Source organism: Bufo bufo, chromosome 4, assembly GCF_905171765.1.
Source record: "Bufo bufo chromosome 4, aBufBuf1.1, whole genome shotgun sequence".
Lineage (NCBI taxonomy): Eukaryota > Metazoa > Chordata > Amphibia > Anura > Bufonidae > Bufo > Bufo bufo.
Window position 1 is genome coordinate 199,793,620 of NC_053392.1, and position 25,416 is coordinate 199,819,035.

The window sequence follows — 25,416 nt, forward strand, 5'->3', positions numbered from 1 at the left end:
TGGAAAGGCAGAGTGTCAGCGGAGCAATATGCTCCAGCACATCTATCATTCACACCTAGCAAAAGTGATGACTGAAATGCTACCGGAGAAGGCATTTCAATTAGGATAAGAGATGAGTCTCATCATTAATGAAATACCTCCTCCAGTAGCGTGAAGCCAATCTAGACCGGCATGTGGTACTTTAATCCACCCCTGTATAAAGCCAACACCACCGTAAGGCCTCTTTGACATGAGCGTTACAGATTCTCTCAGGATCTGTTCACGAAAAAACTGATGATTTTGCACAAGTTCAGTCAGCGTTGTCTGCAATTGCATTCGGATGCCATCCGTTTTTCACTCAAGTCCCATTCACTTCTGATTGGGAGCCAAAACCAAGTGCAGGTATATATAAAAAAAAAAAAACACACACACAGAAAAAGGTGCAAATCTTTCCATTATACTTAGTCTCTGTGGAGGTAAAAACCTGCACCTGTGGCGATACCGTTAATGGCATGTCTAGACCCTGCTAAGACAGCAAACGTTAACGCGGTTGTGTCACTTCAGCAAGTAGCATTTATCATGTAGAGAAAGTTAATACAAGCCCCTTACTAAATGTATTATCCATATTGCTGACTGGATTCATTTATCCATCACATTATATACTGCTAGCACGGCCACAGCTGATGGATTGTAGGGTGGTCATAACCATGGAATCGAGCAGTATATTATGTGATGGAAAAATGAATCCAGCCAGCAAAGAAGTCAATATGGACAATCACAGTACCTAGTAAGTGCCTTGTATTAACTTTCGCTACATGATAAATGACAACCCCTTTAAGCATTAATTAGCAGAACAAAGCAGAAAACGTAAATTTTTTGCACAAATATCGAAATAAAAAACACATTTTGTATAAATATCTTTATTCTGTAAAGACATTTATTCTTCTGATTCAGACTCATCATCTTGGCTGATTTGGAAGTACCTAAGTTCATAGGTCTCCTTATCAGAAGCAACTACACGCAGCCAGTCACGCAAGTTGTTTTTCTTCAGGTATTTTTTCGTAAGGTATTTAAGGTACCTATAAAAGAAACAGGAAAAAATGGTTAGCCATAAAACCTGGTGGACATCAGGATTTCTAATTACTATCATTCTAAAAATCGTTCCTACACTTAAATGATATTAAGTCACCAAATAAAGTAGAGGCTGAAGGGTCTTCCCCTCTTCCCCCCTCCCCCCCCATGACCAGAGAAGTACTCATATATGGGTTTCCTGGCCTGTTCATTCAACATTATGGCTTTTCCATTTGAGGAAAAGCAGCACTCCAGGCCCTTAAAGGGATTCTGTCACCTCCCCTAACCGAAAATCCGATTTTAAAGCATTCATGTAGCACAGCTTACCTTGAATCGGCTGTGCTCTTTTATCTTCTAATCCGTCCAGTAGTTTTGGATAAAATCGACTTATGTTTATGTAAATTAGCCCTGAAGGTGCCCAGAGTGGCGTTAGGTTAGCTTTAGTGTGCCCAGTACCGCCCCTCTTACGGTGCACAAAACGCCTTCCTTCTGATTGCCCACAGCCTCTCATCCCTCTCCTCCCCCTCCCTCACGGCCGAACGTACTCTCGCGCAGGCGCAGTACCAACTGAGGGCTGCGCCAGTGCGATCTGCAGGAGACTGAGGGCAGGAGCTTCATCTTTGTCACTGGGCATGCGCCGAGCCCAGTGACGTCAGATGCTCGCTCTTCCCTCAGTCAGCCTGGTGAGGAAGCGCAGAGGATTGCCGATCGGCTGCTGCACCCTGCGTTTTCTCCAGCCTGTCTGCCTGCCAGCGATTTCCTTCCCCACCCTCCCTCCTGGAAAGAAATCCTTATTTTTTTTGAGAAAATAGGTATTATATGAACAAAAAAACGCAGGGTGCAGCAGCCGATCGGCAATCCTCTGCGCTTCCTCACCAGGCTGACTGAGGGAAGAGCGAGCATCTGACGTCACTGGGCTCGGCGCATGCCCAGTGACAAAGATGAAGCTCCTGCCCTCAGTCTCCTGCAGATCGCACTGGCGCAGCCCTCAGTGGGTACTGCGCCTGCGCGAGAGTACGTTCGGCCGTGAGGGAGAGGGATGAGAGGCTGTGGGCAATCAGAAGGAAGGCGTTTTGTGCACCGTAAGAGGGGCGGTACTGGGCACACTAAAGCTAACCTAACGCCCCTCTGGGCACCTTCAGGGCTAATTTACATAAACAAGTCGATTTTATCCAAAACTACTGGACGGATTAGAAGATAAGAGCACAGCCTATTCAAGGTAAGCTGTGCTACATGAATGCTTTAAAATCGGATTTTCGGTTAGGGGAGGTGACAGAATCCCTTTAATAGGGTAAAAATGACTCCCAGTAACCGGCTACCTGATAATAGTCCAAGGTATTCTGGTGCACACAGCATGGGATCCTGGCTCTGGATGTACGCTGCCTATTAGTTTATAAAACACCTTCTGCTTGAGTGCTGCAGATTGTCTACTTGCGTTTTTTACATTTGTTGCCCATAGATAAGTCTTCCAGGATCTCTGTATTCTAGAACTTCCCTTACAATATTTATCCTGGAGAGTAATTTCTCAACAAGTTGCTTTTTTGTATCAATCCAAGAACACAAGAAAGCAACTGCTACAACTAGGGATGAGCGAATCGACTTTGGATGAATCATTCAAAGTCGATTCGCATAAAACTTTGTTCCAATACTGTATGGAGCAGGAACTCCGTACAGTATTAGAACGTATTGGCTCCGATGAGCCGAAGTTATTGCTTCATGAAATCTCCAACCTTAGAACCGAACCAGAGTTCAGGAAATGTTTTTTTTTTACAGTACAAATTAATTTATGAAGTTATTACGCGAAGTAATAACTTTGGCTCATCGAGGCCAATCCATTCTAATACTGTACGGAGCTCCTGCTCCATACAGTATTGGAACAAAGTTTTATGCGAATCAACTTTGGATGATTCATCTCATCCCTAGCTATAACCTCACTAATTTCATATAACCACGATGGGAGAGCAATCCTATTGCATGAGTAGGCCTCTCCTGGTCAGATAATACTTTCCATATGGAGACAGAACTGAGGTCTAATAACTAGCCCACTACTCGCCAAAAGTGTATACTGTTGTGTTCAATCACCTCCCTGAAGAGTGGGGCGAGTGCTCTCCTCATGAAAACACTAGACTCAAACAATTGTATGTTTTAAAGAGGCTCTCCAGGAAAAATAAAAAAATGGCAGCCAGCAACCTGTCCTAGAATGTGAGGAGGACTGGTTACCTCCACTTACAGAGCTGCCTAGGGAGGAGAGGGGGCCGGGTCTCACTACACTAGATGGTAATGATGTGATCCTGCCTATGATATGTCACCATGGCTGAGCAGCCTGACAGGAGGACTTAAAGGGATTCTGTCATCAGGGTTAACGATATAGCGATATTTATGTGCCCATTAGTCTCCATGCAGTGTTTAAAATGACCCCACTGTTTATGCTCTGTGTGTGTTAGATTCTTATAAAAATAAATCGATCTTATTGATATGTAAATTACCTCTGTCAGGAGCCCAAGGGGTTGGCCCACGATATGTTGGAGCCCAGCCGTGCCCATCGATCCGGAGCCCAGCACCGCCTACCACTTAATTTATTCACTCCACTATCCCTGACGTCAGTTCTTCTTAGTGCCGTAATCTGTAGTCTGCGCCCGTGCGAACTACTGATACCGGCTTCGACGAGGGAGCCGGCGCATGCGCAGTTGACTCATCGAAGCCGGTGCCAGTAGTTTGCACGGGCGCAGACTACAGTGTCCACTGCGCCAGATTACGGCACTGAGAAAAACTGACGTCAGGGATAGTGGAGTGAATAAATTAAAAGAGGTAGGCGGTGCTGGGCTCCGGATCGATGGGCACGGCTGGGCTCCAACATATCGTGGGACAACCCCTTAAGCTCCTGACAGAGGTAATTTACATATCAATAAGATCGATTTTTATAAGAACACACACAGTGCATAAACAGTGGGATCATTTTAAACACTGCATGGAGACTAATGGGCACATATAAATAGCGCTATATCGTTAATCCTGGTGACAGAATCCCTTTAAGAATGTTTAGTATATGCAAATGCCAGAGAGAAATGTGCATTGAGGTCCTACCCCCTTATCCCCCACCCACACTGTTTTTTAAATTAACACTGCCATAACAATAAACTGTCCCCCGATGTGTCCAGCGGTTTTCTCTGCGCCACGTTGGCTACCAGTAGGACAGGCATGCACAGATCTACTGCAAGCTGTTTTTTTCATCAAGAAACATACCTTTTGGAGAACTGCTTCTCAGACGCCACATTTATCTTGCTCTTTGTACGTTCAATGTGAACAATGTTTCCAAGGTTCCCGGTTTTACCATTCACTTTCACCTTCTCCCTTAGAAACTGCTCCTGTTTTGCAAAAACAAACATATGGACACTAGGGAAGGAAACCCTAGGTACGAACTAGGGAAGGGGACCCTAGTTACAGAATAGATTAAGAAAACAAACATTCAAGAACCATTAGCCCAGTCTTACAAATAGAAACTGAACAGGCCCAAACTATTAAAAGCTACTTACTATATGTTAAAAATTAGTGTTGACTGAAGCGAGCTTCAGATGCTTCATCAGAAGTCGCGTCGTTGAAAACTTCGTAATACTGTACGGAGATCCTTCTCTGTACAGTATTAGAATGTATGGGCTCCGATGAGCTGAAGTTATTCGCAGTCGCATGTGACTTCATTGAATAATTTGGAGCCCATACAACATTCTAATACTGTACGGAGAAGGATCTCCGTACAGTATTATTCCGAAGTTTTGAACGAAGCGACTTTGGATGAAGCATCTGAAGTTCGTTTCACTTCACACCATTAAAAACCTTACAGACTCACAACAGCCCTCCAAGTCAAGCTACTGTCACTTCATCCTTGCAGTTCTAGTGGGAGCTTTAAGGCCACCTGCACGCATAGCGCAATTACAAATTGCAGATTGTGGCGCGGATATGCTGCAGGAACGTACAAATCTGCGTTCATCCCCACTCGAGTGCAGGTGGCCTAAAGGGGTTGTACAGTGCAAATATATTGATGACCTAACCAGAGGATTGCTCAGTTGTGGTGGTCTGACAGCCCCACATCTACTAGTTTGGGTTGCCACAGCACTGGACTATACTGGAGACAAGACAGTTCTGCACACTGTAGTGGAAACTTTGGAATACAGCAGCTCAGCTACCTTCAAGTGAATGGGAGCTGAGCTACAGTACGCAACTGCCAGACACTACAGTGTACAGAGCCTTTTGCTTCCATCCACTACACTGTTCAGTGAGGGTTGATGGCAGTTAGACCCCCATTGATCTGACACTGATAATCGATCATCAATATCAATAGCCTGGAGAACCGCTTTAGGGCTCTTTCACACTTGCGTTCTTTTCTTCCGGCATAGAGTTCCGTTGTCGGGGCTCTATGCCGGAAGAATCCTGATCAGGATTATCCCCATGCATTCTGAATGGAGTGAAATCCGTTCAGGATGCATCAGGATGTCTTCAGTTCCGGAACGGAACGTTTTTTGGCCAGAGAAAATACCGCAGCATGCTGCGCTTTTTGCTCCGGCCAAAAATCCGGAACACTTGCCGCAAGGCCGGATCCGGAATTAATGCCCATTGAAAGGCATTGATTCGGATCCGGCCTTAAGCTAAACGTCGTTTCGGCGCATTGCCGGAGCCGACATTTAGCTTTTTCTGAATGGTTACCATGGCTGCCGGGACGCTAAAGTCCTGGCAGCCATGGTAAAGTGTAGCGGGGAGCAGCATACTTACCGTCCGTGCGGCTCCCGGGGCGCTCCAGAGTGACGTCAGGGCGCCCCAAGCGCATGGATCATGTGATCGCATTGGACACGTCATCCATGCGCATGGGGCGCCCTGACGTCATTCTGGAGCGCCCCGGGAGCCGCGCGGACTGTAAGTATACCGCTCCCCCGCTCCTACTATGGCAACCAGGACTTTAATAGCGTCCTGGGTGCCATAGTAACACTGAAAGCATTTTGTAGACGGTTCAGTCTTCAAATGCTTTCAGTACACTTGCGTTTTTCTGGATCCGGAGTGTAATTCCGGCAAGTGGAGTACACGCCGGATCCGGACAACGCAAGTGTGAAAGAGCCCTTAAAAGGCATATCTGCATTGTGAACAGTATTAAAAATTCACCCTTAATTGCACAGCATTTTTTGCCACTTATGTCCCCAATGAACTCTAAAACACATTCTCCAGATACTTACAAAGTTGACCGAGTCAAAGATTCCATCTTCCACAGGATGGGTAAGGTCCAGAGTAAACCTCCAGGCCTTCTTTGACTTTCTTTCCTTCTGCACCTTTTTAACTTTCTGCAGCAAAAAAATAATATAAAGTTCAGAACAAATTTATAACAGAACCAACAAGTCTGTGTCACGGTCCCTCAGGTGACTGATGTCAGGAAATCAAGGAGATTGGCTGAGCGTGGAGGAATCTAACAGCCTCCTTGATTTCTCTCGATTCAGTGTTGATAGGGTTAATGACCACTTCCCTTTTCTCAGCTGTTGCTCAGTGGTCATCACTTCTACCCTTTATAGTCTGACCCCACCCTTCTGACTATGTGGTAGATAGCGTCATTTGGGTTTGTTGCTGGTGGTCCTGCTCGGCCGTCTCTACACAAGTTAAGTGTTGTGTTTGTATTTGTTATAGTCCCTGTTTGTATCTGGGCCTGAGACAGAATTCCATCTGGGGAGGAATGGGTTGTCTCTGGTCCTAACCTCATTCCAGGGCCTTATAGGGATATACAAGCCTAGGTATCCAGCATATGAATAGTCTTACCTTCAGGGTCTATTCATATTGATAGGTAGTTAGGGCCTGGATTAGGGTTGTCTAGGAGGTGATCTGTTTCTTCCGTAGTTTCCAGGCCCAGTTACTGTTCCCCTTCCCTCCTGTGATTTAGTGTGTAGTTCTCCCTGTCGTGTGGATCAAAACATCTTGCGACTGGGTAGGGGGGGTTGTTGGGGGCAAAAAATAGCATACCGTGACTGGAATGAGCCTCCCTAGTGTCACCCACAATGCTAGGAAGGCTTGTCTGTGTCAAGGCCTGCTATTGTCTGCCCCTCAGATGTTTTGATCAGAGCAACGAGGAGATGCAGCGACGGCCGTACGGGCATCAGGAGCAACACGGATGCCGGGGGAAGGCTACTTTTACACCAGCGTTTTTGCTGGATCAGCAAAAAACGCTTCTGTCACAATAATACAGACAACTGCATCAGTTATGAACGGATCCGGTTGTATTCTCTAAAATAGCAAGGACGGATCAGTCTCAAACCATTGTAAGTCAATGGGAGACAAGCAGCCTTTGAGTGCGTCCTGGGATGCGGAGCAAGACTGATCCATCATGACTCACAATGTAAATCAATGGGAACAGATCTGTTTTCTTTAGTGTCAGAAATGATCCGTCCCCATTGACTTACATTGTGAGTCATGATGGATCCGTCTTGCTCCGCATCCCAGGGCGCACTTAAAGGCTGCTTGCAGCGCTTGTGTGTGCGTCATGGGAATGCAGTGACAAGGAACAGAATGCATTCTGGTGCACTCAGTTACCTTCCGTTCAGTTCTGTCACCATTGACAATGAATGGGGACAAAACTGAAGAGTTTCCTCCACTATTGAGATCCTATGATGGATCTCAATAGCAGAAAGGGAAAGCGCAGATGTGAAAGTAGCCCAAGTATAACCTGAATGAAGTGCGCAGGTATTTGGGGGGGCATTATAGGTGTTGGATAATCATACATACATTCCCCTGCCGCTCAGCAGAAAGTCCAAAGTGGGCAAGTTTTCGGTGGCTACACAATACCCTCACAAGACCACCTTCTCGTCTCTCCCTGGACAGATCCTCTTCTGTGCAGGAGCTGACCACACTAACTGCTTGGTGCCTGCACATAAGATCCGTCCAGGAACCTTCTGCCGAGTATGAGATGACTTGGGGTACTTTCACACTTGCGGCAGTGATCTGGCAAGCAGTTCAGTCGCCAGAACTGCTTGCCGGATCTGCAAAAACGTATGCCAACTGATTGCATTTCTAAGACTGATCAGGATCCTGATCTCTTACAAATTTATTGAAATGCCAGATCAGTCTTTCCAGTGTCATCCAGAAAAACAGATCCGGCATTTTTTTCGGTCTGTGCATGCGCAGACGGGAAGGACGGATCTGGCAGAGCATTTTGAATGTCTGATTCGGCACTACTACATTCCTATGGAAAAAAATGCATTCAGCCAAGTGTTCAGTTTTTTTTGGCCGGAGATAAAACTGTAGCATGCTGCGGTGTTACCTCTGTCCTGAAAAGTCAAAAAGACTGAACTGAAGACATCCTGATGCATCCTGAACGGATTGCTCTCCATTCAGAAAGCATTAGGATATGCCTGATCAGTTCTTTTCCGGTATAGAGCCCCTAGGACAGAACTCAATGCCGGAAAAGAAAAACGCAAGTGTGAAAGTACCCTTACGACGATGGATGTCCCAACAAATAGCCTGGGAGTAATGACAACGCAGCCGACACCTAGAGCTCCTTGTGGAATTATCAGAAGGGATGCAAACACTAATTCCCGTGTACAGCGCTCAGGAACCGGAGTCCATCACACCGGGTATACAGCAGCTGCAGGTGGAAAAGTAACGCCCCAAAGTCAGACTGATTAGGCACCGGACTCTACAAGCGTCACCATAGTCAGTGAATGCCCTCCGTCTGTTACTCCCTCCCGATATGACAGAAGCCAGAATATAGTGCTCACGCCACTCACCGGCGCCATTTCCTTAGCCAGGACTGTGTAAAAAGAGGGCGTGACTAGCTGCCGCCGGGATTTATATAGATCCGGTGACGTAACCGCGCAGCCTGTCGCTTTACGTTTGTACGTCACATCCGCTCTGTGCGGAGGCCGCATGGTGCCGAGTCAGACAGCGTGGTGATTAATGGGAGGGCTGGGGCGCGTCTGCATGGCTGGGCGGGGGGCGGATGAATCATGTACCAGGACGATGACTGCCAGCATAAAGGAGGAGAGAATGGAGACGTTCATGCACACGGCCGTATAGTCTGTGCCTCCAATAGGCTTTCTGTATAAATCTGGCAGTAAAATAAGTGCTGTGCCCTATAGGGGGCTTTTTTACCGCATCAATGTGATCACACGTAACACACTTCGGCTAAGGCGTGAGCTCTCCTCAGTATGTCTGAAGAAGGCTTGTGTCTGAGCCGAAACGCGTTATCGCATTGATGCGGTAAGAAGCTAGTGCTGGTCTTTCTGTAACTGTTATAACTGCACATAGATTGGGAGCCCCATTGGGGACAGCTTGATGCTAATGTCTGTAAAGCGCTGGGGAATATAGTAGCGCTATATACGTGCGTAAAATAAATTAACTGGACACGAGCACTACAAACAATAGGCAACGTAGTGCTGACAGGATTACAAAAGAATATGCAGAGGATCGGTCATCTGTAGTTTTGAGTGAAGTGAGCTTTGTTCAAAACTTCGGAGAGCCCTCTCTGTACAGTATTAGAATGTATGGGCTCTGATGAGCCGAAGTAAGTTATTCGCAAAGTCGTGCGCGACTTCGTTGAATAACTTCGGTGGTTGATTCTTAAAGTGGAAAACCATTTTAAAACTTGAAACTGAACTCTGCTTTGGTTCCGAGGTACTAGTCAGAACTGAAGCCGAGTTCGGTTTCAAGTTTTAAAATGGTTTTCCACTTTAAAAATCAACCACGGAAGTTATTCAACGAAGTCGCTCGCGACTTCGCGAATAACATACTTCGGCTCATCAGAGCCCATACATTCTAATTAGAGATGATCACATTTTATATTTTGAAATTTGTTTGTGGTATTTAGTGAACTGCGTTAGGGATTCCGTTACCACGGACCATAACGCGATTCTATGACGGAATGCATAGTGGAATGCCTTTAGAGGAATTCCATTATTCATTCCTTCATAATAGAAGTCTATGGGCTGCAAAACGGATCCGTCCCGTTATTCTGGAGTCCTCTCCTGCATAACGGAAACGGGCGGATCCGTTTTGAAGGCCATAGACTTCTATTATGACGGAATGCCTCTAAAGGCATTCAGTCATGGAATTGCGTTATGGTCCGTGGTAACGGAATCCCTAATGCAGTTCACTAAATACCATCAAATGAATAAAAAAAAATTGAAATTTGATCATTTCTAATACTGTACGGAGACGGATATCCGTACAGTATTAGGACTCTTTCACACGAGCGGATGCCGTGCGGGTTATCCGCTGCGTGAAATAGTGCCAAAAGCCCCGCTCCGGACAGCAGACACGGAGCATTAACATGATTAATAATGCTCTTTGCCTCTCTGTGACCTCTTTACTACTAAATCACAGTGACAACTTTATCTACCTATGATTTAGGCCCCCTGCACACGAACGTGTTCACCCCGTGGTTGTGCTGCGGCCTGCAAAATGCAGGCCGTAATGCACGAACATAGTCCGTGGGGCAGCCGCAGCGGATCGTGGACCCATTCACTTGAATGGGTCCATGATCCGGCCATTCTGCAAAAAGATAGGACATGTTCTATCTTTTTGCGGAATGGAAGTACGGGACGGAAGCACTCCGTAGTGGTTCCGTTCCGCACCATCTCCGGATTTGCGGACCCGTTCAAGTGATGCGGAATGCCCATGGAACGGCACCCGTGTATTGCGGTGCGCAATACGGCAACGGGAAGCACACGTTCATGTGCACGGGGCCTTACAGAGAGGCAAAGAGCATTATCAATCATGTTACTGCTCCATGTCTCTGCTGTCCGGAGCGTGGCTTGTGGCACTCTTTTACGCAGCGGATTACCCGCACGGCATCTGCTCGTGTGAAAGAGCCCTTATTCCAAAGTTTTGAAAGAGGCGACTTCAGATGAAGCATTCGACGCTTGCTTCGCTCAACACTACTCATCAGAAAAAAAAAATCTTGGAAAGCGGTTTTAAATTCCCTTAGGCCCCTTGCAGACGAGCGTTCCTCCCGCAGCAAGTCCGCATCGCAGCACCCGGCCTCACCTCCCATCTCTGCCGTCACATAGCATTATATTGATTTATGATGCTATGTAACCCTTACAGTTCTGGAATGTTTTGGATAACACTGACAGCATTATGCCAGTGTTATCCAATACATTCCAGAACTGTAAGGCCCCTTTCACACGGGCGAGTATTGCGCTGCGTGAAAATCGCAGCATGCTCCTCTTTGTGCGTTTTTCACGTAACGCAGGCCCCATAGAAATGAATGGGGTTGCGTGAAAATCGCAAGCAAGTGCGGATGCGGTGCGATTTTCACGCACGGTTGCTAGGAGACGATCGGGATGGGGACCCGATCATTATTATTTTCCCTTATAACATGGTTATAAGGGAAAATAATAGCATTCTGAATACAGAATGCATAGTACAATAGGGCTGGAGGGGTTAAAAAAAATAAAATTATTTAACTCGCCTTAATCTACTTGCTCGCGCAGCCCGGCATCTCTTCTGTCTTCATAGTGATGGATCACATGATCCATCACCATGGTAAAAGATCATGTGACGGACCATGTGATGACCGGAGTGATGTCACCACAGGTCCTTTTCCTGCACACCGCTAAGATGAAGACAGAAGAGATGCCGGGCTGCGCGAGCAAGTGGATTAAGGTGAGTTAAATAATATATATATATTTTTTTTAACCCCTTCAGCCCTATTTTACTATGCATTCTGTTTTCAAAATGCTATTATTTTCCCTTATAACCATGTTATAAGGGAAAATAATGCAATCTACAGAACACCGATCCCAAGCCCGAACTTCTGTGAAGAAGTTTGGGTACCAAACATGCGCGATTTTTCTCACGCGAGTGCAAAACGCATTACAATGTTTTGTACTCGCGCTGAAAAATCGCGCATGTTCCCGCAACGCACCCGCACCTTTTCCCTCAACGCCCGTGTGAAAGAGGCCTAAGGGTTACATAGCATCATAAATCAATATAATGCTATGTGACTCCCGGCAGAGATGAGAGGTCAGGCCGGGAGCTGCGATGCGGACTTGCTGCGGAAAGAACGCTCGTCTGCAAGGGGCCTTAGGCTCTCCTTTATAAAAATTCAACTCAATCCCCCCCCCTCCCCTACTTTCCCATATAAAAGGAAAAATAAACTTCATGAATATGGCCGCATGAGGAAACGACTGAACTATTTTAAATATAAAAATATCTCGTATGGTGAAACGCATAACTGTAAAACAATCAAAATGGCTTATTCTCCGCTTTTTTGTTGCTTCATCTCCAAGAAAAAAATTGAGTAAAAAGTCATAAACACCTCAAAATGGTATCAATAAAAATGTCAGCCTGCCCTGCAAAAAATGAGCCCTTACACAGTATTAGGCCTCATGCACACAGCTGTTGTGCGGCCGTTCCGTGCATTGCGGTCCCCAATGCACGGGCAACATCCGTTCGGTGGTCGGGACAGATCGAGACCCATTCAACTTGAATGGGTCTGTGATCCGACCGCATAGTAAAAAATAGAACATGTTCTATATTTTTTTTTTGCATTGCGGAGGCACAGACTGAATGGGTCTGCATCCATGATGCTGGTTGCACACGGCCAGTGCCCGTGTATTGCGGACCCGCTGTATGCGGGCTTCAATACGGCCACAGCCAGTTTTAAACCATTTGTACAATTTGTCCCTCAAAAAACAAGCCTTCGTGTCTATTTGAACGGAAAAGTAAAAAACCAAAACGCAAAATTGCTGTGTCTGTAACCACATACTTGGTGATGAATCCTTTGATGCGGTCTTTGTTCTATGTCCATCAGTGGTCCCATTGTAGAGAGAATGTTTATTTTATGCTAATTAGCTCTTTGGTGCAACAAAGGCGGTGCACCCCAGGCTCTGCTCATCTTTACTGCTAATGGAAATTTGGAAACCGCGCTGCTTGGGACTATATCATCCGGTTCACAGGTGAATGAAACTGGGCACCAGCCTCTTTCCTCCTCACCCAAAGGATCCGATCCTCCACAGACCGCCTCCTCTGCAGTGTTAAGAAAAATTGGCAAATAGTGTAGCACCCTCTTGAAAGTTGGTTTAAAAGGTTTTATTCTACGTACAAGAAATAGTAGATAAAAAGCATATAAAATTTTTTGCAGGGCAGGCGACGCGGGTTTCGCTCTCTGGCTTCCTCAGGGGCGACAACTCGTATAAATGCTTTTCTCGTTCATTCCATTGGGGGACACAGACCATGGGTATAGCTTAGAGATATTACTAGGAGGGACACTATGCAAAAAAAGAAGCTCCTCCTCCTCGGGCTATACCCCCAGGCACCTCCAGGAGAACTTCAGTCTTTGCTTAGTGTCCGTTCAAGGAGGTTGACATTTATTCTTCTCCTGTTTGTTATTTTTTTCTGGTTTCAGATGGGGACGCAGGTCAGCATTGCGCTTTCCTGGCCCCTGTGGAGGGTCTGCCACGGTCTTCTGAAGGTTCCTGGCTACCTCCCATTCCCCCACAGAAGAAAAGTGGATCCAGACTCGACATGTTAGCTCTGGCATCCCACCAGCTGCTGGGACACCTGCTGCCTACCCTCCACCAGAGCACTGCTCTCCTTGATTGGAGTCAGACGTCTGAAGAGGTGAATCCCTGCTGGTCTGGACATCGAGGGAGCATGCTGTGCAGATAAGTATTGCCTGCTTCAATCTCCCTCCTTTCCCCCCCTCCCCCCACCCCTTCATGTCGTCTGTCTGGCGCTCTGTGACCTGAGGTGAGCTAGAGAAGGACCGGCTGGGGGCATTTTTTCCCGTTGGGAGGGGGCCTTTCTGGGGAGGGCTGGTGATTCCACTGATACCTGCCTGCAGCTCAGACTATGGCCGCATCGGCGGCAATCTTGGCACTGAAGGAGTGTATTTTATCTTATGGCCGCTGCGCTCTCTGCAGCTCCCGCCGGCCTGCTCCTCCCGATATTAACCCCCGCTGCGCCGTATCTGGCGAAGGGGTGTATTTGAAATGCGCGCGCGCGCTTATTTCGCGCCGCAATGACGCGTCCAAGGGGGCGGAGCCTCGGCGTCCAGCTCTGTCTCTCCCTACGCCGGAGACTCTGCTGGATTGCGGCCGTGCAGCTCCTCAGTTCTCGGTGACCGGAGACTTCTGCTGTTGCCTGGGTGGTAGGAATTGCAGCAACCTGGTAGGAAATCTTTTTTGGAATACCATCATGCCTAAACCTGGGGCCCCTAAGCCTTCCAAGGCTTCCTCTCAGGCTCCACTGGAGTCATGTAAAATATGCCTTAGGCCTTTTTCTGTCACTGGTTCCTGTGACTCATGCCCTGCTCCCGGACAGGATCAGCCTCCTTCTTTTGCTCAGCCCGGTCCTCCCTCTGCCCCTGCGGATCCAGCGGTACCCGCCTGGGCCTCCGCCATGTCTAATGCGGCAGCTGATCTGGCCTTAGTTGCCAAGGCAGCCATGTCCTTCATGGAGCGCATGGCGGCTACTACTCCAGTGGCATCCACCACTCCATCCCCTCTCAGCGACTCTCACAGAGGGCGTCTGACTTCTAAAAGGCAGCGTGAGCGGCAGCATTCCTCCTCGGATGACTCCGCTTCTCCCCCTCGCCTTGAGGCATGCCCGGTTGACTCTCCCCCTCGCAGGGAGCGCAAATCCGATGGGGAATTGTCCGGATCGGACGAAGTCACGGAGCGGGAACCCCTGCCTAAGCTTTCCACCATGGTAACCGAGTTGGTGGCAGCTGTCCGTGACACTTTTAATATACAAGGGGATTCTCCTCCCTCCACTAGTCGGGAGTTCTCCCTTTTTCCACCCAAGAAACAGGAGTCCGCCGTGTTCCCTATTCACGAGGAATTCACTGCGGTCCTATCAAAAGCTTGGGATCGACCTAATCAAAAATTTTCGGCCACCAAGCGTATGGATACGCTTTATCCTTTTCCAGCTGACACAGTGGAAAAGTGGACTTCTTCCCCTAAGGTAGATCCTCCGGTAGCCAGGTTAGCCAAGAACACGGCCCTTCCCGTCCTAGACGGTTCCTCTCTGCAGGATGCGGTGGACAGACGTTTGGATTCACTTTCCAAGTCCATCTTCTCGCTGGCGGGCGCTTCCCTGCGACCGGCCTTTGCGTCGGCTTGGGTCGCCAGAGCCCTTACAACGTGGTTGCAGCGCCACCACCAGGATCTGTCAGAGCAGGACGCCTCTGCAGATACTCTGGATTTTATCATCCAGATGTCTCAAGCGTCTAAATATCTCTGTGAGGCTTCAATGGACATCGGCTCCCTCTTTGCCCGTATTTCGGCCCTCTCTGTCATTCAGCGCAGGGAGGTCTGGCTGAAGGTGTGGGATGCTGATGCCTCATCCAAGCGATCCCTCGCTAACCTTTGAAGGGTCCAGGCTCTTTGGGGCTCAACTAGATGAATTCATTTCTGCCGCAACAGGGGGCAAGAGCACTCATCTACCCCAGCCCAGGACCAAGCGTCCCTTTCGGTCTCGGCCTTCAGGTTTCCGGGGCCAGTCCTTTCGTCGCTTCTCCACTGCCAGGACGCCGTCATCCTCATCGGCAGGGGGGTCCCAGGACTCCCGCAAGAAGCCTTTCTTCAAGCCCCAGCCTTCTTGGCGGCCTCGGGCGCAGTCAGCCCGTCCTCCTGCTCCCAAGCAACCCTCCGCATGAAGGGGTGCCCCCACCCCTCGTGGTGGGGGGCCGTCTGCTCTCCTTTCAACAGGTCTGGAGGGCTCACGTTCAGGACGCCTGGGCTCTGGAAGTGGTGACGTCCGGCTACAAGTTGGAGTTCGCGTCCAGCCCGCCGGAACGTTTTTTCCCTTCTCGCGTTCCGGGGGATCCAGCCAGGGCCTCGGACCTCTTTTTTGCGGTCTCCTCTCTTCTGGACCGTGGTGTCATTTCCCCCGTTCCCCCAGAAGAGCAAGGGACAGGTTTTTACTCAAACCTGTTCGTTGTTCCAAAGAAAGAGGGGTCAGTGCGTCCAATCTTGGATCTAAAACTTCTCAACAAGTTTCTACGGGTGCGGAAGTTTCGCATGGAGTCCCTTCGCTCCGTTATTGCTTCTCTGCTTCCAGGAGAATTTCTCGCGTCTGTGGACATTCAAGACGCCTACTTGCACGTCCCTATTGCAGAGTCCCACCATCGCTTTCTGCGCTTTGCCATAGGGGGGCGTCATTACCAGTTCGTCGCCCTACCTTTTGGGTTGGCAACCGCCCCTCGAGTTTTTACGAAGATTCTGGCGCCTCTCATGGCGCTTCTTCGCACCAGGGGCATCTCTTTGTTACCATACCTAGACGACATCTTGATAAAAGCTCCGTCTCTTCCACAGGCCGAGGACAGCATCCGAATCACGGTTCAATCCCTGGAACGGTTCGGATGGCTGATCAATCTCCCCAAGTCCTCTCTGCACCCCTCCCAGAGACTCTCGTTCCTGGGGATGATCTTGGACACCTCGATTTCTCGGGTGTTTCTTCCAGATTCCAAGGCTTCCCAGATTCGTCTGGCAATGGTGCTCCTTCTACGCTCTCCACGTCCCACCATTCGGGAGTGCATGCGGGTGCTGGGCCTTATGGTCTCCTCTTTCGAGGCGATTCCGTACGCCCAATTTCACACTCGTCCGCTACAACAGATGATCCTTGCCCTCTGGAACAAGAACCCTCGGGGTCTAGACACTCCTGTTCGTCTGTCCCGGCAAGTTCGAGCGTCTCTCCCTTGGTGGCAGTCTCCCCTGAACCTATCGTCAGGAAAGTCCTTCCTTCCGTTCTCCTGGACGATAGTCACCACCGACGCCAGCCTCATCGGTTGGGGAGGTGTTCTCCGGAACCTCACTGTTCAGGGTGTCTGGTCGACGGAGGAATCCCGTCTCCCGATAAACGTTTTGGAATTGAGGGCGATTTTCCACTCCCTCTCCCATTGGACTCCTCTCCTGGCGACTCGCCCGGTGCGGGTTCAGTCGGACAATGCCACGGCTGTGGCTTATGTCAACCATCAGGGCGGGACTCGCAGTCGGGCAGTAATGCGGGAAGTAGCGAGGATCCTCTTATGGGCGGAGTCTCATGTTCCAGTATTGTCGGCAGTGTACATCCCGGGAGTCGACAATTGGACGGCGGATTTTCTGAGTCGCACCAAGGTGGATCCGGGAGAGTGGTCTCTCCATCCGGAGGTGTTCGAGGACATCTGCCACCGATGGGGCCGTCCGGACGTAGATTTGATGGCTTCCCGGCTCAACCACAAGGTGCCGGTGTATCTTGCCCGCGCTCGAGACCCACGGGCGGACGGGGTGGACGCGCTGGTATTTCCATGGCAGCGGTTCAGCCTCCTTTACGTCTTCCCTCCGATTCCTCTGTTGCCGAAGGTGCTGCGCAAGATCGAGGCGGAGGGGATACCAACCATTCTCATCGCTCCGGATTGGCCTCGTCGCGCCTGGTTCTCCAGCGTCGCTCGTATGTTGGCGGACGTCCCGTGGCCTCTGCCCGAGAGAGAGGATCTCTTGTCTCAGGGGCCGCTCTTCCACCAGAATTCACGGCAGCTGCGTTTAACGGCGTGGCTGTTGAGACCGCCATCCTGAGGAAGAGAGGCTTCTCTGATGCGGTGGTAAGAACCATGATCAGGGCTCGAAAGCCGGCTTCTTCACGAATCTATTATCGCACCTGGAAGGCCTTCCTGGTGTTTTGTGAGAAATCGGGCTACTCGCCCCTACGTTTCTCTGTCCCAGTGGTGCTGTCTTTTCTCCAGTCCGGCCTCGACATGGGTCTGTCGCTCAGTTCTTTAAAGGGTCAGGTTTCTGCCTTGGCTATCTTTTTTCAGAGGTCCATTGCCTTTTTGAGACCTGTAAAAACCTTCCTGCAGGGGGTGGCGCATTCGGTTCCTCCGTATGTGCCTCCCTTGCCCCCCTGGGATCTCAACTTGGTTCTGCGCGCCCTTCAGGCGGCGCCTTTTGAACCTCTGAGGGAGATCTCTCTGGTTTTACTCACCTGGAAGGTAGTTTTTCTGGTGGCCATAACCTCCATCAGGCGAGTTTCGGAGCTGGCCGCACTTTCCTGCCGGGAACCTTTTCTGGTCTTTCACCAGGATAAGGTGGTGCTCAGGCCGGTGCCTTCTTTTTTGCCCAAGGTGGTTTCTCCCTTCCACCTTAACGAGGATCTTGTCCTGCCCTCTTTTTGTCCTTCTCCGGTGAACCCCAAGGAATGCGCTCTCCACTCCCTGGACGTCGTCAGGGCCCTGAAGGTGTACCTGGGGGCTACCGCTTCCTTCCGGCGTTCAGACTCTCTCTTTGTGATTCCTGAAGGGTCCCGTAAGGGCCTGGCGGCTTCCAAGGTCACCGTGGCGCGGTGGATCCGTTCCGCTATTGCTGCGGCATATCGCGCTCGCGGCCACGTTCCGCCGTCGCGGATTACCGCTCACTCCACAAGGGCAGTGGGTGCTTCCTGGGCTAGACGCAATCGCGCATCCGTTTCCCAGTTGTGTAAGGCGGCCACTTGGTCGTCCTTACATACTTTCACAAAGTTTTATCAGTTACACTCTCTGGCCTCGGCTGATGCTGCTCTTGGGCGCAGGGTATTGCAGGCTGTGGTTCCGGTTTGACTACTGGACGTTTATTCCTGGCGGTGTTGGATTTGTTCTTTTTTCCCACCCCATGGACTGCTTTGGGACGTCCCATGGTCTGTGTCCCCCAATGGAATGAACGAGAAAAGGAGATTTTTGTGAAACTCACCTGTAAAATCTTTTTCTCGTAATTTCCATTGGGGGACACAGCTCCCGCCCCCTTTTTTTGGTTTACGCCTTAGGGTGTGCTGTGTGATGGTTTCCATAATGTTTTGTTTCCGTTCTCCTTCTCCTACTGCTTTTGCAACGACTGAAGTTCTCCTGGAGGTGCCTGGGGGTATAGCCCGAGGAGGAGGAGCTTCTTTTTTTGCATAGTGTCCCTCCTAGTAATATCTCTAAGCTATACCCATGGTCTGTGTCCCCCAATGGAAATTACGAGAAAAAGATTTTACAGGTGAGTTTCACAAAAATCTCCTTTTTATCTACTATTTCTTGTAAGTAGAATAAAACCTTTTAAACCAACTTTCAAGAGGGTGCTACACTATTTGCCAATTTTTCTTAACACTGCAGAGGAGGCGGTCTGTGGAGGATCGGATCCTTTGGGTGAGGAGGAAAGAGGCTGGTGCCCAGTTTCATTCACCTGTGAACCGGATGATATAGTCCCAAGCAGCGCGGTTTCCAAATTTCCATTACTTGATTATCCAGTGTGAACTGCCTACCACACTACATCGGAACCAGCAGCGCAAGTAATTGTCCGTGTTGGGACACAGGACTGACTTTTATATTTTCATCTTTACTGCTGGCCGCGCCCACACGATTTTGACAGAGCCCCGCGGGAGTGTGTTTAGTGCATGTGCTGTACAGGGATGGAACGTCTGGCGATTTTCCATTATTCTGGATGAATATACTTGTATCCTCTGGATTGCTGTTGAAGAGGTTTCTTGTTACTGCCTCTACTGGAGGGCTCTGGTATTGCAGGTAGTATTAGCGCTAGAGATCTGCTTTGTGGCCACACCTCCAGATGAATACATACAGAATATTGTATGCAAATGAGCCAGTAGGCGCATCGGTGGCGTTGCCGTTAATCCTAGAGACTTAGCTCTCTGCAACTGCCATGCCCTCTCCACATTGATTGACCGGACCAGGTGGTAAAACTGTCATGATTGGGAGTCTTGGCCAGTGTCGTTTTTCATTTTTATTATAATCCTCCTGCCCTTTGACCACCGACTCCTCCAGTGGTAGCTCCTCCTCCTCCATAGGACTTTCTCCATGTGGGTCCCCAACAGCTACAGAGTAGCCAGCAAAATGTGTAAGCTATTCTTCTTCCGCTGTCCTTTGTTGCATTGGACTGACACGAACGTGGAGGTGTCAAGACATGGTCTTCTTGCTGTGTTGCTGCTTCGCCCTGAAAGACATGTACTGTCCACGCCTGTAACAGGTACTCCGTAACAGGCACCCTGCTGCACATCGAGAATTGCAAGGAGCACACACGTTCTCCTCCACGTGAGTACAAGGCAGGGATGGCTTTTTGGGAAAAATAATGCCGGCAGGTATTTTCCAGCAGAGCTGAGTGCACCCCATCAGCTCCCAGCAGAATCAACTAAGGCCTCTTTCACACGAGCTTGTCCGGATGCATTGCGGCAAACCCGCGCGAGTAGGTACCCAATTGCAGTCAGTTTTGACTGCGATTGCGTTCCGTTGTTCAGTTTTTATCGCGCGGCTGCAATGCGTTTTGCACGCGCGTGATAAACTAATTGTGGCACCCAGACCCGAACTTCTTCACAGAAGTTCAGGTTTGGGTTCAAGGTTGTGTAGATTGTATTATTTTCCCTTTTATAACATGGTTATAAGGGGAAATAATAGCATTCTGAATGCAAAATGCTAAGAAAAATAGGGCTGGAGGGGTTAAAAAAAATAATAATAATAATTTAACTCGCCTTAATCCACTTGTTCGCGCAGCCGGCATCTCTTCTGTCTTCATCTGTGAGGAAAAGGACCTTTGATGACGTCACTACGCTCATCACATGGTCCATCACATGATCTATCACCATGTGATGAGCGTAGTGACGTCATCAAAGGTCCTAGTGCTCACAGATGAAGACAGAAGCGATGCCGGCTGCGCGAACAAGTGGATTAAGGTGAGTTAAATTATTATTATTATTTTTTTAACCCCTCCAGCCCTATTTTTCTTAGCATTCTGCATTCAGAATGCTATTATTTTCCCTTATAACCATGTTATAAGGGAAAATAATAATGATCGGGTCCCCATCCCGATCGTCCTAGCAACCACTTGCTTGCGGACGCTTGCGATTTTCACGCAGCCCTATTCACTTCTATGGGGCCTGCATTGCGTGAAAAACGCACAAAATAGAGCTTGCTGCGATTTTCACGCAACGCACATGTGATGCATTAAAATCACTGCTCATGTGCACAGCCCCATAGAAATGAATGGGTCCGGATTCCGTGCGGGTGCAATGCGTTCACCTCACGCATTGCACCCACACGGGAAAACTCGCCCGTGTGAAAGGGGCCTAAGTGGTACGGCAGAGACAGCACCAGCAGTAATTTAGCCAAGTGGGAGTTAAGCTAGAGCACCAGCAGATTGATGGGCGTGTAGAGTTGTTTCTTGGCCACACATTCAGTTATTAATTGGCAACAGAGCGGAGGAGGAGGAGGAGGAGTAGTCTGAGCAAGAGAAGCACTAAGTGTCTGCCATGTACATGTGGCTTGGCTGCCATGAGGAGGATACTCTTACGCTAGCTGGCTGCCACTTTCCCACAGTGACTGGCGACGCCACTTCATGTGGTTCAATAGAGCTGTGGTGCATATGTTTGTGTTTGAACACTCATGGTATATGTTAATCCTGCAGATGCTTTTGTCTTCAGGCACTTGAAAAACTGCAAGATGGAAGATACTTGCACAGACCTAGCAGCAGCCAAGCTTGGTTTAGGTCTGTCACGTTTTGAGCCTACACCCACAATATCAGTGGCATCACCAGTTCTCAAGCTGACCATAATAGAAGCAGATCTGGCCTGAAGGATTTTTGGGAGGTTGTGGCCATGCGTTGCCTCTGCTCTTTACCACCTCGTCAGCACACTGATCAGGCTCCCAGGTCCTGTCAAACACACAATCCTTGTTACAGTCCTCACCCTCGCCACCACTTTTATCAGACTGTGATATCTCATTGTGGGCTTCTTAGCCCCCCTCCCAAACGACACACTCTGATCCAATAATTCCTTCAGTAACATGGTTATAGAATTTGCATCACTGATGTATGTATTTACTGTATCTATCTACCCCTTATCTTGCAGCAATGTACAGCCATTCAGTAACATGGCTATAATGCATGATACCCAAATGCAAACCGTTAATAGAACCTGGTTCTAGAAAAAAAAAGGGAGGCAATTCCTCGGTGTTTGCAAGAATGTAATTTGTATGGCAAGAAGTCTATGAAAGAAGGTTTTTCCAAAAAAGTCTGTTTTTGCAGGAATCTTTATTGTAAAATTAGCCTGCCAGCAACCTGACGTGGGACCAGCCTATGCTGTGACTCTTTCCCTGGTCAAACTCCTTAATATACGCAAAATTCCCAAATATATCTCCTGTTCTCTCCCTATAATCTTCTTATACTGTCCCTATCACAATTTATCAGTGGCTTATGTCTGCAATTGATTTTTGACCGACAGAACCGCAGCACAACATCCTTCAAGGTTGCAAGTACAATGCAGAATGCCGTACTTTGACACTTTTTGCTTCACCTCCAACCTCCACAAAAAACTGAATAAAAAGTGATCAAAAAATCATATACACCCCCAAAACGCTATAAACAAAATCTAAAGATCGCCTCACATAGACATAACTACAAAAAAAATTATGGGGGTGGTTCAGAATATTGCAATAAAAAGAAAAAATAATTTTCCCCCAAAGTTTTTATTTTTATTTTTGCAGTATTAACACACAAGAAAACTATACATATGTGGTATTAGTGTATTCATACTGACCCAGGGAATGAAGGTAACAGGTCAGTTTTACCGCACAGGAAATGCCATAAAAACAAAACCCATGAAACTGTGGCGGAATTGCATAGTTTTTCTTTTATAGTTCCACCCCATTTAGAAGTTTGTTCAGCTTTCCACTATACTATATGCAATATTAAAATATGCCATTAGAAAGTACAACTTGTCCTGTAAAAAACAAGCCCCTTATAGCCATGTGAATGGAATATCTGTTCGCAGGTGTCAGATGTTAGCTGATGCCATGCCACACACATGTAAAGCAGTTATCAGAAATAAAGATCATACAACTAAATATTAGTTCAGAAAAGTTAATCTGTCTACTTCATCTTGGCATCATTTTGAAAATGACCCCATTTTAGAAACAACACCCCTCCAAGTTATTCAAAACCTGATTTTACGAACTTTATTAACCCTTTAGATAGTTGAATCTATTTTTTCTGTAACACATCAAGGGTTAACAGCCAAACGAAACTCAATATGTATTACCCTGATTCTGTAGTTTACAGAAACACCCCACATGCGGTGGTAAACTGCTGTACGGGCACACGACAGGGCGCAGAAGAAAATGACTGCCATATGGTTTTTGGAAGGCAGATTTTGCTGGACTGGTTTTTAGATACCATGTCCCATTTGAAGCCCCCCTGATGCACCCCTACAGTAGAAACTCTCAAAAAGTGACCCACTTTTGGAAACTACGGGATAAGGTGACAGTTTTATTAGTATTATTTTGGGGTACATATGATTTTTGATATGTCTACTTTTTTGTCTGCTTGTTTCAGTTTTACATAATAAAGCATTTTTGACAAAAAATAATGTTTTTGTCTCCATTTTCTGAACGCCATATTCTATTTTATATTTTTCTGCCGATCGTTTTGTGCAGAGGCTTGTTTTTTGCAGGAAGAGGTGTGTGTTTCTTTTTTTTTTTTTCTTACAGCATTCACCTGTGGGGGTAGGTCATCTGATATTTTTATAGAGCAGGTCGTTACAGATGTGGCAATACCTAATATATATACTTTTTCTTTTTTTAGTTTAAGTTTTACACAATAAAAGCATTTTTAAAACAAAAAAAAGATGTTTTAGTGTCTCCATATTCTGACATAATTTTTTGGCCGATTGTCTTATGCAGGGGCTCATTTTTTGCAGGATGAGGTGACGGTTTGATGCTATTTTGGGGTACATATGACTTTTTGATCGCTTGGTATTACAATTTTTGTGATGCAAGGTGACAAAAAAGGCTTTTTTTTTTGTCCTCTTGCATCACAAAAAGTACAACACCAAGCGATCAAAAAGGCGTATGCACCCCAAAATACTACGAATCAAACCATCACCTCATTCTGCAAAAAAAATGAGCCCCTGCATAAGAGAATCGGCCCAAAAAAAACAAAACCTATGGCTCTCAGAATATGGAGACACTAAAACATAATTTTTTTTTTCAAAAATGCTTTTATTGTGGGTAAAGTAAAATAAAGTACACATATTAGGTATCGCCATGTCCGTAACAACCAGCTCTTTAAAAATCACATGACCTTAGGTGAACACCGTAAAAAAATAAAAACTGTGCCAAAAAGCCATTGACTGGGTGGTAGATCATGTGATATATTTATAGAGCTGGTCGTTACAGACACGGCGATACCTAATTTTTATCTTTTTTTTATTTTAAAATCAGGGGAAAGGGGTGTTTTTTTTTTTTTACGTGAAAAATTATTTTATATTATTAAAAATACATCTGTATTGTAATGCATTGCCTGTTAGTGTATTACACTGTGTAATACACTAACAGTTACCTAGGGGACCCGATGCCTTGCTGCCTTCTCACCCATCGGATCTCCATCACCGCAGCGAGGGGACCTGATGGAGATCCTCACCCACCACAAATCCCTTCTATTCAGCGGTCAGCGATTATCCTGGCATAGAAAGGGTTAACCTGCCAGCATTGGCTTTTACAGTGATGCTGGCAGATACAGCCGGGCCTGCCCGATCAGAAAGACATAATAGTACATCAAATGGAGGAAGTCATTGGTCAGGAAGGGGTTAAACACACTGCTATTATTTTGCACATTACTGTAGAACCACTATTCAACACTGGATGTTAACATTTATATGGATATTGAACTGAATCATTTCTCAGAGCTTTGGATGGTATTGGCTGTATAAACAAGCTTCATAACACAATGTACATGTAAAACTAAATAATTTTTTTTTTTTTTTTGAGATATTGTGACCCATTATATTTTTGAACTGATGGCACATATTTTGCCTGTATAATCTTACTCTTATTGTAGAAGAATATAAAGTGAATTATAGTCCCAGAAACCTTGTCTGAACAGTCTTGACTTAGCTGGTTTGTACGGATGCTGCCAAATTGTGTCAACAACACGCTCTTTATGGGCTTTGTTCTTACATTTCATGTTTTTGGTCTAAACACACCTGATGCTACTTTGAGAGATGAAGACCAAAGTCAGATATGAGTAAATGGATACAATGTCACTCACGAAGCCTGTCTGAATCTTTTAGGGCCTGTTTTTTGGTGCTGCTTTTGGCGGATTTCTCCTTCACAATCCGCTCAAACAGCCTCTCACACGAACGTGTACTGCCCGTTGCCGTATTGCAGACCTGCAATACATGGGTACCGTTCCGTGTGTATTCCGCATTTACTTCAATGGGTCTGCAAATGCGGAATGGTGTGGAATGGAAGCACGGAATGAAACCCTACGGAAGCACTACGGAATGCTTCCGTGGGGGTTTCGTCCGTTCTACAAAAAGATAGGACATGTTCTATCTTTTTGCGGAACGGCCGGATCGCGGACCCATTAAAGTGAATGGGTCCAAGATCCGCTGCGGCTGCCCCACGGT

The 25,416-nt window shown here is 47.4% G+C and overlaps 1 protein-coding gene across 1 annotated transcript; it reads right to left on the reverse strand.

Annotated features, from left to right (window-relative positions):
- Nucleotides 1–883: 883 nt before the first annotated feature.
- Nucleotides 884–8,927, reverse strand: RPL22L1 (ribosomal protein L22 like 1). The gene is made up of 4 exons (XM_040428222.1): nt 8,802–8,927; nt 6,270–6,374; nt 4,294–4,415; nt 884–1,058 (listed from the first exon to the last, which is right to left on the reverse strand). The coding sequence occupies exons 1-4, from the start codon at nt 8,808–8,810 to the stop codon at nt 917–919; spliced, it is 378 nt and encodes a 125-aa protein (XP_040284156.1). The 5' UTR covers nt 8,811–8,927; the 3' UTR covers nt 884–916.
- Between the last annotated feature and the right edge of the window lie 16,489 nt (nt 8,928–25,416).